The following is a 17,425-nucleotide window of genomic DNA, read 5'->3' as shown; positions in this document are numbered from 1 at the left end:
GCAGTGCACGTACGTGCCGAGCGCTGGGTTGCCCCCGGAGGTACTTTTGTTATGCTCGGTAGCATAGCCCGCGTAGCACCTTGCGCGTTACTTCGGAACCTTCGCTCGCCCGCCAAAGGTGGGCTCCTGACCGAAGCCCAATGCCCCCGTCCCGTATTTACATTCCTCATGTTTATAGATAAATTTATGTCAAACAAACGTGCTGCTTGAAGGTAGTGTGTGGACCGGGTTGCGTGACTGTATTTTCAGTTCCACTTTTTATTCGTTCAGTTTCCAAACTCCCGAAGCCATTGGGGATGCCGTTCTGAGCTTTCTGTATCTTTGTTGGTGGGGAGCAGCATCCGTAGAAGGAAGCGCTACACATAAAGGGGAGAAGGGAATTTTCGGGAGTGCCAAGAAATGGCACCCTGCCCTTTTTGACATTTCAAGGGTGGCCGGAGGTCGCTTTTGTGTTACCGAACCCTTGAGTTTGTCACATGGGACTCGCCACCAACACCAAGAAAGAGACAGAGAGAGTGTGAGGCAAGGAGCGTCAAAAATAGAAAGAAAGCCGTAACTGAATAAACATATTACTTCCATCGTGCTCCATACTGTGGTTCCTGTCCCTTTCTGAGCGCTCTCCTGCCCCTTTGCTTTCCGTTCCGTGGGTAAAACCACTCAGAATGCGAATGGAAATGAAGTATGTCATATTCGAGCAGAGAGGCGAGGTTTTTCGGTGGCATTTGACGCAGCAGCTTTCATTTCTTTTCGCACCGGAAAGAAATATTCAAAAGCCGCCTCGATTCTTGATGGTTTCAGTGTGTTTGGAATGTGCTTTTGTGTGCGTGTATGTTTGCAGCAGGGCAATGTTTATTTTATCCTTCGGACAAGCCACCCTCCAAATCGTGGCATGTTGGTTCGGTGCCACTTTGCGGTTTCGGTTGAAAGGAAAGCGGACGGTATGGACAGAAACATCTGCGATACTTTCGGCAACAACAACAAAAAAACAACTATGGCCAGATCAAATCGCTGCGACAACCGGCAAACACATACACACATTAAGGGGCCGAGTTGGAAAATGGGACGGTTGGTCAGAAGCGAGTATTTACCTCGAGCCGGGAAAATATTCCACCCACAGCGTATCTCGATCCTTTGCACGGGAGTTGTTTATCTTACCCGTCCAGTAGATGGAGGACGAGTTGTCGCCCACGTTTTGGGCCGTTCTGGCTTGTGCTAAGGAGTGCTGGCTAAAAGGTTCATTTTCTTTGGCGGTTTCCTTATCGCAAGCTGAAAGATAACCGGTGGAGGAGATGCCACAATCTTCCCGCACTGTGGGATATGTTTGAGTGATGATAAATGATGAGCATGGAATCGATCGATGCTTTACGTTTTTTTACTATGGTATCCCATCCATGCTGGTGATAAATGTGATACAACGAGGCTTTTGTTTTTTTTTAACGTAAAAGAAAGAAAAACCGATATGCCTCTTGCCCGACAGATTGCATAGATCGACCTTTTTCAATATAGTGGGAAGTATTTGTCTTGATCCGTTATACTACCTATGCTAAGTCATTCCAAAAATAAACAAACGTGTTGAAAAATAAAACGTTTTCGTGGATTAATGATCATTTGCTTAAATTTGTTTTATTTTGATGTTATTGATAATTTTTTCAACATCCGTATTGTCTTTAAACAACATTTTTAGTTGCGTGGATAATCTAGCTCAAAACTTCCAAGTCAAATTTTAATTCTGTACTAGTTTAGATATATCGAAATCTTCGTCTCAGTTATACAACAATTTCACAGACAACCTATAACTCGGGGTTATATTTCCAGTTTGCCAACTTCGTTTACTTGCTTCTTCTTTCTTCCAAGTTCAAAATATGTAGAGCGTTGGATACAGCCTATCTTATAACAAGCATATCATCCAGTACAAGTCGAGGATAAGCAGTTTCGCAGCCGCTTTGCAGCTCTTGAATTGATGGTTGGAGCTCTTGTTTCCGATAAATCATGACTTATATCCACTACACAACCCACTTCTCAATCCAGTTTGCAAATGTAAAAATAGCTTTCACATTATCTACTCCAAACGTGTGATAAATAATCATTTCCAAACCATGTGAGCGTCGTACGTCGTAAGCGCCTAAATGTACGTCAAACGGCTTCACTGATGTCATCCCGTTAATACTTCCCGCCGTAGTTTATCCTCGCGCAACTGTGTTACGAAATGAAGAACCGTCTAATAATGTCTAGGATCTGCCCACCAAATGTGCAAATTCTGCGCTACTGTTCACTCCATCTGGCTGCGTCCCCAAAAACCACATCCTACACCTGGCAGTAAAGTCAGGATTTTAGTCGCATCGCTCGTGGGTGAACATAGCTCCAACAATGCTCTGTCAACGTGTACCAACCAAAATCCGCTTGACATTTCATTGTAGCTGCAGGGAAAATGATGTGATCATTTACTGGCAGCACTCGCCCGCTACCGGCACCGGGCTCAACCGTAAAGCGAAAGGACGTGTGGCTGTATGTTCATATCCAATCTGAGGGTCAAATCCAACTCACGTCAAAACAACACTTTCCGACGGCTATTACATTAACGCGTACGATGCTACGTGTACGGACTTCCATCCAACTTCCTTCGTCAGCACACAGAGCGCAACAACAAGATCACCATCAGCATCATCATCATCATCACCTTCATCAACACCACCCGCCGTTAGTTTGGGTATCACCGCGGTGTCCTCCAGATCCGATCTCATAGCGTTCCTTTCCAGACCGAGCTGTGTGATGTGTGATTTCTTAATTCTTCGCACCGACACTCAGATTTGTTTTGACACCAGGGCATACAGATATACACACACATACACGGGAAGCAATTTTCTTCACCCGGTTGTCTCGCGGCTGTTCCAAAACTGGTTCTACCGCACCATTTGAGCGGCGTGTGAGCTGTTGGAAGACGAGTCGACCGGCACATGATGGAGACGTTCGTGAATGCGACAAGCAGCGAAAGGAACAAAACTCGCATCCAAACACTCCGAAACTCATCAACAACGGGAAAAAGACGAACGCAAAGCCGCGCGCACACACGCACACAACACTCAAAATGGCTGCCACTTAGCTCACATTTGCTGACTTGAGCCACATTTTTGCGCAGCAATCAGCAGGATTTCGTGCTGCAGTGTCGTACTCTGGAAGGAGTGTTGCCCCGAAACTGCACAGCGGAACACGCAACACGCATTTCTTTTCGTACGACCGTAACGCAACGCAATCAAACGCCTTCCGTTGATGCCGGGGGAAGCACTGTGGGCACGAAAATAAAATAAACGTTTAATTACGGCTAATAACACATGCGCCTTTTGCCAGTGGTCCAGCGTAGCGGTGTGGAGTCGGAGGGAGTGACAACTAAGAGACGTAGTTGTCACTCCTGTGCAACTTCTTGTGAACCGGGCGCTCATATAAATAGCTTCATCGTGCACAGAAATACACTACGAAGCGATAAAATACGTTATGACACTCATTAAACCGTCATAAATTATTCTCCGGACTAGAGACACGGCAACCAAGCGTTGCAAGATCCGAATCCAAGAGGGCCCGAGGGGGACGGATGCGGATCATCTCGTTGAAATGCAAAGCTGTAATGAATGTGTACAGGCCTCGACGTCGAAAGGGAAGTTATATGGTGTGAAAGAGGGAAGAACGAAGGTAAATGTTGTAGGCCTACTGTAAGACCGATTGGGAAGGATCTGTTGAGCAGACAGTCGTGGTTTATGTTTTCAAAATAAATCCTTTAATTGTTATTTTTCTTTCTGAACTAGATTTCTTTGTGTAAAAGTACAAATGTCACGCTACCGCTAAAAGTGTTTTTGACATCTTTTACATCGACATTGTCATGTCCGGCTGGATACGCTCTAAATTCAAGAGGCGACAAGCACGTAAAACTGAAAAAAAATCCCTGAAGATGGATGCAATGAACAAGAGTTCGTTTAATTTCATTCGTGAAGGATGTCCTGCTGAAGTCAAAATGAAGCAAAAACCATAGACACTCAGTTCAATGCACAGTTTCCATTGGCTGTGGAATTTTCCCAGCGGTACGCGAAATCACCTCCCTCCAATCTGAAGATGTAATGGTGGATTTCCTTTCGGGTTCCAAGAAGATTTGTTTGGAAACTCGATGACAATGCTTTTGTGGGGATTTTTTTGCGTCCTGTGTACACCCGCTGGGTCTAGTTCGTCATCGTTTTTCTCGTTTTCGAGTTTCCTTTAACCATGTTGTCGTTTGCTGAGGGTTTTCGCCCAATCCTCTAAAGAGCTTTAGGGCAGACACTGGTATTGTTTTTACTTGAACCTCTACGAATGCAAGATAGATGAGCTGTTATGTTCAGGACATGGTACGACAAAAAAAAAACTGTACATCCTAGAAACAATCCTCAGGCACATCGAAGGCTGGAAAGGTCTCGCATTATCAACCAACTAGCTTTTGGTCAAAGCTCGATTATACTTCCACAGGAAGTCCTTTTGAAACCAGCGCGGTAACCTGGTTTCGACAGTTCATAAAGTATAGGATTTTTGTCTGCTGTTCTGTTGTTGCCGTTAATAAACTCCAAGCCTCACCGTTCCTCTCCCATCATTTGCATTTTAGACACCACCTACCAACTGACATCGAGTCGATGGTCGCGGAACAGTCATCGTTTACATCATTGAGTCTCGTTTGGCATTCGCGCTGGAGCCAACGTCAAACACCACGGTGCCGACATCCCATCGGGCCGGGGCCGGTACGCGTAAATTGAATTGTCCAGTTCGGTACAGCCGGAGCGGATACTGAAATAGAAGCTAATAAAAACGAACGGCAAATTCGCTTTCGCTTGCCAAATTCTGGGAAAAACATCTACAGTCCGTCCATTGCCATCCAGGGACTAACCCTTTACGGTAGTAGCAGCATAGGAGTGCCATGTATGTAAAACAGCAAATCCGGTCAAATAAAAAACAAACATCGTGCTGGCTACTGCCCATGGATCATTTACCATACACGGTTGCATTGCTGCCGGTGTTAGGCCAGTGCCTTTAGACCATTGCTTACCGTGATGAGCGTGGGGTAAAGTAGGGATATTTGCGATTTACTTGTAGTGGTATGTTGTGGTAAACAGCTTACTCAAAATTTTGCTCCAGAATGTATGTACGGTATAGCTTGTAAATCAAATTAAAGTAAGCCGTAACTTAAAGTAAGCCGTAATAGGATGACTTTTACCTTTAAATGGCGAAATATACTTTGGTGGTGATTGTAATGAGTATAGAACTATTAGCTGTTGCAGGATTTTGTCCAATTCAAATTGGATTCTTAACGAGCTTCAAATCAACTTCTCTTGGGGAATATTCAATACGACATACGACAGGACCCCGTCCAAATAGTTGTAGTGGGTTAGTCAGCCGAATGCATAGATCATTTAAGTCAATCGACCAGATTAAACAGATTGACAGTACATCAAACTGTACTGAGAGCATATTTTACTATGCATACAATCGTCACGCTTATCATGCTATGCTTGGCAGCACAACTAATAATTCCAACGCATGCATGTTGAAACTACACATAAATTGCCCCACAGCTGTCTTCCCCGAATGGCAATAATTAAAACGGTGATAATAATTAAGTGAAGCCAATGATATCGTTTGCTATTTGTTACCCTTTCCCCTTCAATGATGTTATCTGTCTTGTTCTGTACTCACAGCAACGACATATCCCACACTGCCAAAAGATAACTGAATCGATGGTACAATCATTTTACTATGGTGTCCTTCCCGTAGTGTTCAACGTTTCCAACATCCAATTTGTAAGCTTTCGTCTCGTAAAGTGTATTTGTTTCGTGATTCCCATTCGATTTCCTTATCACGACCCTTCTGCAAGGGCGTTCATTTTGTTGCTATCACACACCGTATGTAGGAGCTGGATTGCTGAACAAAATGTTTCCACTTTCCCGGTGCCGGTTGGCTGTTGTTTGGTTTTTATTCCGGTGCTTTTGATTCACTGTCGGATCGGGCAATGGAGTATCCACTAAAACTCAATCCTTCCAATACTTCAGTTCCAATCATTTGCCAACGCTTTGTCGGTGCTGCGCTACACAACCCGTGGTTCATGGGTGTCGTAAACGAAGACCGCTGGTTTTTTTATTCGATCACAAATTCACACTACAACAAAAAACGCATCACCCAAACCAGCTCCATGTTCCACATTCGCCATAGGCAATCGTGGTTTGCAGACGGAAGTAGACCACCCTTTTGAGCACATGCCCGGGCACGAAAATGAACCGTTTCTTCGCTGCGGAACAGTTTCACCCGTATAGCTGCTGGCGCTAACTGTGTGGCTGTACCAACTGGACCAGACATCGTTAGAGCGAGAATAAAAAAGGAACACACCAAAATGGCCGACAAATAGACGGAAAAGTTAACAATCAGGTGTGCGAAAAACCCCGACAACAACAACAGTACCAGCAACTCCGGTAAAAACGTGGCGTAACGTGGCCGTTAACGCCTGATTCGCCGTTTGCGGTGCCCAAAACTAGCATGCTTCGTCCTGATGCCTGAAGAGACTCCTGGCGATGAATTACGACAGTAACTAACACACCGTCTGGGCCGAAAATACATAAAGCACGCAGCATCAAAAAATAAAACCAACTCAATCACCAACACCTATGGACAATCTCTAAGGACCGACTTCGGTACCATTCAGTTTTTGGTTCGAGCACGAATTACAGTGCGGTCAGGAGGGCGGCAAATACCGAACGCCATGCAGATGAAAACGAAGCAGAAGCAAAAACAACCACCCGGGAAATTATCTGGTCCTTTGGTGCAGAAATCTAAGCGTAAACACGCATCCGCGACCGAAAGGGCTTGCGACCGCACGTGATGCTGGTGTTTAGATAAAGTTGTGCTGCCGGCCAGCTCGCCGTGCTATCGTTGATTAATTGCTTGTGATTTATCTGGGCCCGCCCCGAACACGCACGGCACTCTTCATGGGGCACGTTCCTTGCACGGGCTAGGGAGAGTGTTCAACGTTTCTCCAGATGGTGGTGCTGCTGGGTGATGTTTGCGTTGCGCATTAAAAGCGACCTGAGTAAGATGTCGATGTCAAAATTGCTGATCTAATCTTTTTGAAAGCAGCAGATTATATTAAATTTTTATTGCTTTCATTAGACTGTACATGTGTGCTTAGAGTGCTTTGAGAAATAAAAATGGAAAATTGCTTTGTGAAATTTACATATTTTGACACTTAAACATCGTCAACAACAGTTCTTTCGGCAGCAAAGAATATGAATATTTTTATCGAATCAACCTTGTTTTGCCGGTAAGTAAACATTATTTATCTGTTAAAAAACTTTAATAAAGCAATGATATTCATTTCAACTGTTGGCTATTTTAAAGTCATGACATTCAAAATAAAAGCAATTTATTGCTTAAATTCAAAACCAAATACGAAAACAAAAAAGAAGTTGGTGCCTCCGAGGCAGAATTAAGCCGCAACGTCTGTAAATTCTCTTAACAGTCGTGGAACGGCTCATGAGCTCTTAGGTTTATCTTGAACGGTTATTTTATGCTAACCAAACGCTGCCTTAAACGTTAACAGAGACAAAAACGCATTTAATTTACGATATTAAATATTGAACAAAACATAACAGCTTTCTCAGCTCTTCTGTCTGCCCAGCAAAACGAAAGCTACAGGTCGACGATCAGACACAGGAAACCGCTTGTTCCCGCTCGCACCGGTACGACCAAATGCCCATTTCACAGTCATGTCGAATTATCTTCTCAACCTGGCTTCACACTCTCCCTCCGCATCTGCTGACATGCGTGCACCCCCCCAAAAATTGCCAATCGTTTAATCGTTCATTACAACTTCCGTTGCCAATTCCTCCGGGTCCGTGCAGCGGATCGAGGACGCACTGCCTTTCTCTTCGGCGTTGCCAGGCGATGTGCACGTTACCAGCACGTTCGCGTGTTAATATTTTTCCGTTCTTTGCCTTCGGCGTCCGTAATTCACGTCTTATGACCTCGCCCGTGTTTGACAACGCACAACAGGCTCGGCCAAAATCCACCCAGCAAGGTGGTGCTCTACGCTCTAAGCACTGTGCCGAGGTGCCTGCCTGTGCCCTGTAACAGTGCAATCGTGCCACGTCTGTCGTCGGTTTTATTGGATTAGAAGATTGAGTGCTTATTTTGCCTCCTCTCCTACCCAGCAGCTGCTGGAGCAGTGTTTTCCCTCTTCCACTCTCTATCGTCGCCACAAAATCGGCGCATGTCACGGGAGATCGTGCGAGAACCAAACCGCCAAAACGCAACAGCCAAACGGAACGGGAGCAAAAGTCTGCTGTAGCTTTTGATTTCGTCTGGTGGTGGGTGGGTATGGGTAGTGCTGTTGCTACTGTGGCTTCCGAGCGGCTGCGAACCGATTCCGGACATCCTGCACAGCGCGCCCCAAAAGAAAACCCCGGGGGAAGAAATTTATTGTGTGTTTTGTTGAGAGTGTGGGTGACAATGTGTGTTTATTTGTCGGTACGGAAGGACATTGTCGGACGAACGTCACCCTTCGTGAATGTATGTGTGACGGTGTGTGTGTGGGTGTATGTGTTTGTGTACATCCTGCGACCGGTCTCCGATCGTTTCCGGATAATTTGATTTATTAGAATTGTAACACTCGATTGTAAGCATGTTCTTTGGCGATAGCTGCGGGGGAAAAAAGCACAGCAGGAAGAAATGGAGCCGAGAGCAAGAAACAAAAGCAGATAAAACCCGGCATGACGATGGTCCAGCCGTCCGGCAGCAGGACGATTCCTCTTTGTTTGAGGAAAAATCAATTTTCCACCTCCACCGACACTGTCTTGCTCGTAATGGAGTGCCCCGAAGCAAACGATATCGAACACAGCCGGCTGTCGATGACAGTCGTATCCGATCCCAAAATGGACACTTTCCTCCCGACACTCACGCCCCATCCCCCACCCATTCACACGCGATAATCGGTTTGGTTTCTGTTCGATTGCCAAGCCCTTGCCACTGCGCCCGTTTCGGTGCGCTAATAAGTGTGATTAATTCTAATAGTCCAATGTGTGTCCGCTTCAGAAGTTTCGTTCTGCCGGACCGTATCCTTGCCTCCTTTTGTGCTGTAGATCTTCCGAGCAGGAGGACACAATAAACAAGCTGGTGTACCACTACAGAACACAGTGTCTTTTGTGTCGGGCGGGTTTGCTTCTGCTGGCCACCGTAGTATTTCCGGCGCTTCTTTAACCGATGTTATCTGGAGATAAAATCACTTCATACAAGCTAAGCATCAGAGAGCAGGATAAACCAACACCACCCACCCACCCAGCCAGCTTCACCAAACGATAGTGCACAAAGCAAGCACGGTGGCTTAGAAATTTTTCCAATCTTCCTATTGTCTAGCACACTCCTCTGTCCGCTTGGCCAACGTCGCAACGCAACCCGACAAGACACACGCTATCAGCTCGCTGGATTTGTGCCGGCAATTGGTTCCATCTCGAGGCGGCTCACCAAAGCACCGACTCACAATCCTTTTGTTCTGCAGCAGAAAGTCGACCGCCCCCGGATAACAATCGACTTCGGCCAGAAGCACTTAATTTCCCGGAATGAATCTAATTTGGTAGTTGATTTATTTTATCTTGCCGTGGTTTAAAGAGATTAAGACTGTCCTGGATTGCAAATGGAAAGCTCTCGCCTTTTTAAGTATTCAATACAGCTCCAGATTGATTGTGCGATGCTCAGTTCGGTTTGCTTAAAGGGGGAAAGGGTTTAGCACCTACCTGGTGGACACATGCACTCAGTGCCGATCTGCTGTATCGCGGCCTGTCGATCCTTGCGGGACACCTTGAGCGCGGACAGGTCACGTCGCATCCGCGGCAGCTCGGCGATTTGATGCGAAATCTTCCGCACCACCTCGGACATGCTTTCCTCCTGGGTGCTGGCCTGGTCGGTACCGTCGGTGGCCACCGCCCCCGACCCGTCCATCCGGCGCAGTGTGATCCTCCTATATACATCGCTCATCTGCGCCTCGAGCAGGCTGAGCCGTTCTTCGAAACTAACTAGACTACTTAATTTATCCTCTACGTATGATTGGCGCAGGTTGGAGTACACGGTAGCCCCGAGCGCCGTGATGCACATGAGATAGAACAGGTAGTTGATCAGCGAGTGGGCCGATGGCGCGTGGGCCTCCCCGTGGGACGGTTTGGCGTTGCGGCCGCCCTCGAGCCCGCAGCCGCTGCCTTTTCTTCGGCCCAACGACGCACCGCTCACTTTGGCATTGCACTTTTTGGCGTTTTCCTCTGCCTGGGGCACACGGCCCGATCCCACCCCCAACCCCATCGGTTCCATCCCACCACTTCGCACTTCACCCGTTGCCGGTTGGCGTTGTTGCTGTTGCTGATGCTGTTGATGATGCGGTTCCGGATCGGCCGGATTGCGCTTCGATGCGTTCACTGCGCCGAATGTTGCCATCTTGCATCGAGGCACAAACAAACACACACTCACACTCACGCACGCACTCCCAGCGCACCGACAAAAGCACACCTGCTCCTGCACGGTCGCACACTAAACGCCGGGAAAATCAAACAGCGCGGCCGAAATGCTCGACACGGAACGCACCACAGAATCACCGGCACCGCACACAAGAACCATTTCCATTATCGGGCCTTCATTGGCCGGTCGACGCGTCGGTTTTGTGCCACTTCCCCTTTCCCCGGGCAGGTGTAATCTTCTAATGTGGGACAAATTATTCACACCAACCTCTTGTAGGCCCGCCACTTCTCAATTAGCCGAGCCACTTCTCTTTTTTTCGCTCGACAAACCACTCGTTCGGTCGAACGTTTGCTGCACTTTCAGCGCACGGCACTGCGATCGCGACAATGTTTCGTGGGCGCGAAAACACTACGAAAAAGGTGGTTCCCGCGACGGTTCGATGATGCACGCACACCCTGCTCCTTCGAAGCGTTGAGCGAAACTTGCGTGCGAACAGCAATTGCCTGCTTGAATCCAGCTGGGCTGTGGTGCGAAGGGAACTCAGCTCGGCACGAACTTTAACGAACCGGTCGCCTCATGGATGAAGGGGAGAATGAGACAGAAGTTGAATGAGAGCCACGTTGTTTCGTTTACACTTATTCCCGTTTACAGACAGGGCACTCGTCGTTAAGAGGATAGGGAAAACGGCACTCACAGCTTCGTTTGGAGGGTAGAGGACCCGTTGTGGACTATAGCCGCAATTCGAGCACTATGGCCAAGATTTGTTTTTAAATGAATGAATAATGGAATGTTCTTAGTTTGAACTGTTGATATTTAAAGGCAATTACCAATGAAATATTTTTTTACAAATTGAAAGTGTCTAAGATGATTAAAACTAAGCGTAGTTTTCCTGCGTTAATTAAAATTCTACCACAACAAACTGCATATCATCATTTATGAAGGTTATGTGAAATAACTGGCTACTAACTGAAATTTCACTCGAACCTCATATGTTGTTTTGTTGGTAATTGTTCATTCATTCAAAGATCATTACAAGATCACTTTTTCCACAGCACCATCAACGCATCGCTTTAATCGATACATCGATTGCCAGATTGTATGCGCCGTGTCCTTGCCACGGGAAGACGCAGCAAAGCAATCATCAACGGTGTTCCCCACACGTGATAGGATCCCTTCAAAACGACCGTCCTACAGAATCAATTCTTCTTTATTTGTTTCTCCAATCGTTTTAGTCTCATCGTTTACTGCTACCTCATCGCCCCGTGGCAAAAGCCGCCCGTGTTTCAATACGCGCAAGCAAAAAGGTAATATTTTAATTTTGACACACACACACACGCCGATTTTCCCCCATCAGCATCAATATCAGCCCCGGGCCTGAGAGCCCTTTTGGATTGTTTCGATTCAACCCAGGTTGCTCCGCTTTTTCTTTTCGCGTTCGAAGTAGCCTTGCGTACCTTGCCTTTCGATCGTTCGATCGGCAGCCAGCCAGCCAGCCCAAAGGTGAGTACGCGGTGCAAAGATGCATGTAATTTGATAATTTTTCAAGCCCTTCCCATTCCACTGTATTCTCGGGGCTCCGATCGACCGGTGGCACAGGAATGGTTCGCTCTCGTGATGGATCTCGAAACAGCGAACGTTCGGCTGTTCCCCTAGCTTCGTTGAAGCGTCTTGCCCGCCGCGTTTCTGCAACATTCAATTTGCATTTTTCTGTGTTTTTGTTCTCTGTTCCTTTTGCGACTGTTCCGGCGACGCATACGAGTCGACCCTTATCTCGATAGGGAAGCAGTAAGCTAAATCTCGTCCCGCTCGTATCCGCTAAAAGTGGGATAGCTGCTTTCGCAGAGGAGGCAAAAAAATTCAAACACAAAAGTCAATCGTTTTGAATTATCTTCGCCCATCGTCGTGCGGAAGCTGCACTCACGCGCACTGTCGAGACGCGCGAGTGACCCGAACGAATGTGAGTGCCTCCGAAAGGTTTGCAGTGTAGATGTTTAGTGCATTTTCGTTTGATGGGTTTTGCAACAAGAATTTGCCACTTTGAAAATTATGTACATTTACTGACCAAGTTGACTACTACTTACAACTTTAATGAATTTGCAATATTTTCCAGTACATAATAATAGTAGTGAATATTGCAAAAAAAACACCAAATATTAGCAACATACTGCACTTTGTAATTCAAGTGTTAATGTTGTATACAAAAATATAAATTGAGTATTGCACAGCTGAACAACGCATTCCTTGCATACGCCACCAACCACTACACATACAGCATAAGATGCTGCGTTGATTAAGTTGTATAGAATTATCTGGTTGCAGCTGGGTCATTTTCAAGCTTCTGTGCTGCTCTGATGTCTTCTCCGTGCCGAGTAGAAGATGCAACTGAGGCGCATAATTAGCCTCAACATCTCTCCAGCAGCTCGAACGGAAGAAGATGCAACAAGCGCCATGTTTTAATCGCCCGGAACGGCAGAAGCGACAGTCGAAGCAGTCAACATCGTATCGTACGATTCATTGACTTTTTGATGCAATTTCTTCTGCTCTTTCACGCTTTCGCTCTTTCTTGCTCCCCGGTACTTTGGTGTACATAGCTACATAAGCACTGCGCTTTTGTGCGTTGAAAGGAACTGATTGTTCGAGATGAAAATCAAGGAAATGGGAGTTGAGCCATCGTCCTGTGCCGTTGCCAGCATGGGAGCGGAATGTGGGCGCTTATCAGCCTTATCGTTGACAGCCGTCCATAAAATTGGATCGTTTACGCTTAATTATGTACCCATAAGTAAGCCCTAATGCGTTACCGGGAAGGTGTATGTTGAGAGATGTATGATGCTACCGTTCTATAGTGGGCAAACTACGAACCGCTCTCCAACGCATCTCGATACGAACTATATTGAGCAAATATGTGAGTAGCATTCACAAATATGATCAAATTTGTATGGTAAAATAAATAAATGCTGCCTTGAGCTTTAGTAGAAGAATTAAATGAAAACATTCAGAATGCCACAATCTTCGTTTCAAGTTTGTTACAAAACTTTAAAATTTTTAAATAGTGATAATCCAACATTTCAAACATTCATTCCAACGTCCAAGCTGTTAACAAATTTTGATACATATTTTGTTTCAATTTGGTTTATTTCTTTGTCGCTATCAATTCATTAACGATTGACTGATTAGCATGAATGATTTAATTTTGCACTCCTTCTTCGCTCAGTCACTAGACAACTCCGGAATAACGGTTCGAGCCGGTACGACGGTGAATACGCGTCCCCTCCTAAAATGCCAAAAAGTGGCGGTCTTATTTCGCTTCAATTTCCTGACTTACGCAAATCGACCAACCCCCTTCCGTCGGATCGGTGGGACAGGATGAACGAATTTAGATCTTCGCGGGTCGCCGGGGGTTTGCACCAAAGTTCAAGGTTTATGTGAAAATTTATAGCACCCTCCAACAACCACTCCACCAATTTCAACACCCCGCGTTAGCCCACCCTTGCGAGGTCGTGAAAAAGCGCTGATGAGACATTTTCAATAGCTGCCAATCAGGGAGGAAGTGGGTGTGAATTTAATGATCAGTCATTGGTCAAAAGTGCTGAAGGCCGCCACCAAAATGTTTGAGTTTGGCTTCTGCTGCTGCCGTTGCCATATTTATTGCCATCAACGCGCGACCCGGCCCGGCGACGAGATCCCGATCTAACGACGCCATCAAAACTGAGGGGACTGAGGAGGGAATGTTAAAATTTGTGGCCAAAACGTTTCAGCAGAAAATCAAGGATAAAAAGTGCTCTGTCCTGCTGTACCTTGCTCTTTTACACACACACAGAGTGGCTATAGCCGGGGTGACCGAGCGAAAATTGGGATTTTTGTGGCTTAACGATGAATGGGGAGCCTGCCCTAGCGCGAGCAGTTGATGAATAGCGGCTGTTTTGGTGGAAAGTTTATAATGGAGGAAAACTGTTGTTGGAAGGATACCGCAAATGCATTTTTTATTGATTGATAGATGTTGTTATTGATTTACACGAAAAGTGCTCTTCGCAGGCAAACGGGCCTGTTGGTATGCGCAATGTATATTTTGATGGTAAAAGCAACATTGAAATAGCTCACCACGATGATACACACCAAATGTTTCCGAGAAATCCCGCGATACTTGAAATTATAGTCTCTTAAAAGCAACGTTTGGATGGAATCATAGCGAGTCATGCCCAACCAGACTCCAGATCTACTGTTCCGAGAAATAGATAGATCTCCCTAAGTACGACCAACAAAGTCTATTTGGATTAATTTAAGAAAAGGAAATTGTTCCACGCCAGATAGCCATCAAAAAGAGGCGTGTTGCGCGTTCTCGCTTACAATTTCCATACGAGCCGCAACAAATCCCAGCATCGCAGTACAAACCCGGAATTCTTACTTGCTTCCCCTGAGCTCGGTGCCACTTTCCACACTCCAGTGTCCAACCGCCTTCAAGATCAAATAGTTCCCAAAACACATTGCCCCTCACACACGCTTCCAGCAGGCAGTGGCGGTGTCGCATCTGTGTTGTGATCAGCTTGGTACGATCGGGAGATCTCCAAGTCGTTCCCCGTGAGCATTGAGATCTCTCGTGGCCGCGCTGTAATCACGAGACCCTCGGTGCGGTTCTCTCGCTATGTCAAGTGGTTACTTCCCTCTCAATTGATGCCATCGTGTGGACTAAATTAACGACGACATCGAGCGCACTAAGGAGATTGTATGACGCTATAGTGGTCACGATGCCTCTCGCCAGGGTCGTTTGACCAGCTGGTTCTGGCTGTTCCGCAAGTCGATGTAGGGGTTGATGTTATCTCCGATTGCTGATGATGTGCTGCTGCTCCTGCTGCCCAAATCATGCATAAACCGACCTCTGGCGGATGGGATACATGGTGATACGAGTAATCCCTTCCAAACAACGCCGCCCTTCGTTGCGTTGCGTTAAAGCCGCGCCCTGCTTTCCCAGCGGTCAATTGTGTGGTGCGACCAACAAGCAGCTCAATTATAGTCGCTCACATTCGGCATGGTCACTTTAGCGTGCGACGCAGAACGAAAGAATCCCAACATCGTCAAATAGCCTACCCGCATAATTAGACTCTATTCAGCGGTACTGGCCAACGCGTTCTTCCTCGCCTACTTTCTCTCTCTCTCTCTCTCCTCCTCCTGCGTGCGCCCCGACAACAAATTCAACGAGTGGAAGGACATATCACACCAAACACCAAACAACAACATTCTGTACTGTACAAAGATCAAGTGCAGATATATGCTCAATCAGGGGAAGAAGGGTGGTCTACCTCTTTTCGTTTTCCCCGTTCCCTTCAAAACGTTCGTCATAATTCATTTCAGTCGACGCTGCCAGCCTTTCCCGTTCATGCTGCGTATGTGCTGAACACTGAAACGCATAAGCCACCACCCAAGCGCGTTACCGGTGCGTCTTTGTTCGGAGGTGTCTACACCATCATCCGAACGCACGAGGCACGCGCCGGAGGCACCGTCGGAACCATTCTACACGTTAGAGGCGATTCACGCGATGGTAAACACAGTACTCCTGCAAGGAGGTGCCTTTTTCATGCCATCTTGGCAAGAAACTGCTGACATTGTGTATTGCTTTTCACAGCCCAGGGGAGTGTTTGGTGCGTTGCTTCCAGCCGTACTTCCGATTGCCCTGAATGTGATAATACGCAGTTTTATTTTCACCAAACTGTGAGCGGGCCCGCGGCTTGTTTCGGGGCGATATTAGAACGGTTTGGAAGTTATTCACAGACTTGAGTTCACTTCTTTCCCAGCCACGGTGCTGTTTGCGCTCTTTTGCTGCCTCCCTGTACCCCGTTCACTGCTATCATTGGACTCAGAATCATCGCCATAATTCATCGTTTCATCCTATGTCGCAGAGTTGTGGCAGTGTTGATCAACAGCAAGTAACTGTTAATCGTGCTGAGGAACAGCGACAGAAAGATACCTGATACAATGGCTAAAATTGTAAAAATGTTATAACAGATTTTATTGAAACATAAAAATAGATTATGGAAGTGAAAGAATTACAAAGACAAAAAGGTTTTGCCCTTCTAATAAAGGTAAGAAGACTACCAATATTTATTATAATATAGTTGTTGTACTGAAAGAATGCATTTCAAATTAGCAAATAAATACTATAAGCTTATACTTTCACATGAAGTACATATTCATAAAACAAAACTGGTTAAGAAGAAAGTAATACACAATTCTGCCAAAACTTTAGACTATAATCATAGTATTCAACATCCACTGATACAAAATACACTAATAAATTCATTAGTTTAGTATTTACTCCGTCAACTCGAAATGAAGTTTTAGTATTTTCGTTAATTACGTTTATCTACTTCAAAGACTTTTAAGATTATAAAAAAAGTATTTTGGTCGTTGTTTGCGTATCTACTTTCTATAATGCCCGGCATAAACCAAGCGAGAGTAAAAAAAAGGCGCTGTCACCATCTAAGACACGCCTAATACAAAACAGTTGTTCCATAACTCTTCGTTACCGGTGCGCCTATAATTGCGTTAGTCTCCAGCAGCAGAAAGTGACATACGACGCCCCGGGGGCACTGGCATTACCGTAGCGACCCGTACCACATCCGCCAAGGTAAAGGTCGTGATAATTTTTATTTTAAGCGCCCCATTTCCCACACAGTCTGCCGGGTCGGACGAAACGATTCCATGCCTGCAGAGTGCGGCAAATCTGCTTTCCTCGTTGCGAAGATAGGGCACATGTATGCTAATTAAATTTTAAACTTTCTTAAACACTTTCTTATCGGCAGCACCCAAAAAAAGGAGTATCGTCAGTGGCGCTGGGAAAGCTTATTCCATCCGGCGCGCTCAACTACCTTATCTCGCCAAAACCTCGTCTTTCTCGTCAAACATACCCGAGGCCCAATTGTGCTTCGTCAAA

General features: G+C 46.1%; 1 protein-coding gene across 10 annotated transcripts in view; it reads right to left on the bottom strand.

Moving 5' to 3' along the window:
• The window catches only part of LOC4577472 (collagen alpha chain CG42342), an 84,409-nt gene extending 73,406 nt beyond the window's left edge, over window positions 1–11,003 (bottom strand). For all 10 annotated transcript variants that reach the window (XM_061641286.1, XM_061641287.1, XM_313056.6 and 7 more), the window contains exon 1: window positions 9,789–11,003. In XM_061641286.1, the coding sequence (XP_061497270.1) occupies window positions 9,789–10,479 (691 nt within the window). In that variant the 5' untranslated portion in view covers window positions 10,480–11,003. The remainder of the gene's footprint in view (window positions 1–9,788) is intronic.
• Between the last annotated feature and the right edge of the window lie 6,422 nt (window positions 11,004–17,425).

This window comes from Anopheles gambiae, chromosome 2 (assembly GCF_943734735.2).
Source record: "Anopheles gambiae chromosome 2, idAnoGambNW_F1_1, whole genome shotgun sequence".
Taxonomy (NCBI): Eukaryota; Metazoa; Arthropoda; class Insecta; order Diptera; family Culicidae; genus Anopheles; species Anopheles gambiae.
The sequence above is the reverse complement of the archived record's forward strand: the minus strand, read 5'-3'. Positions and strand labels throughout refer to the sequence as shown.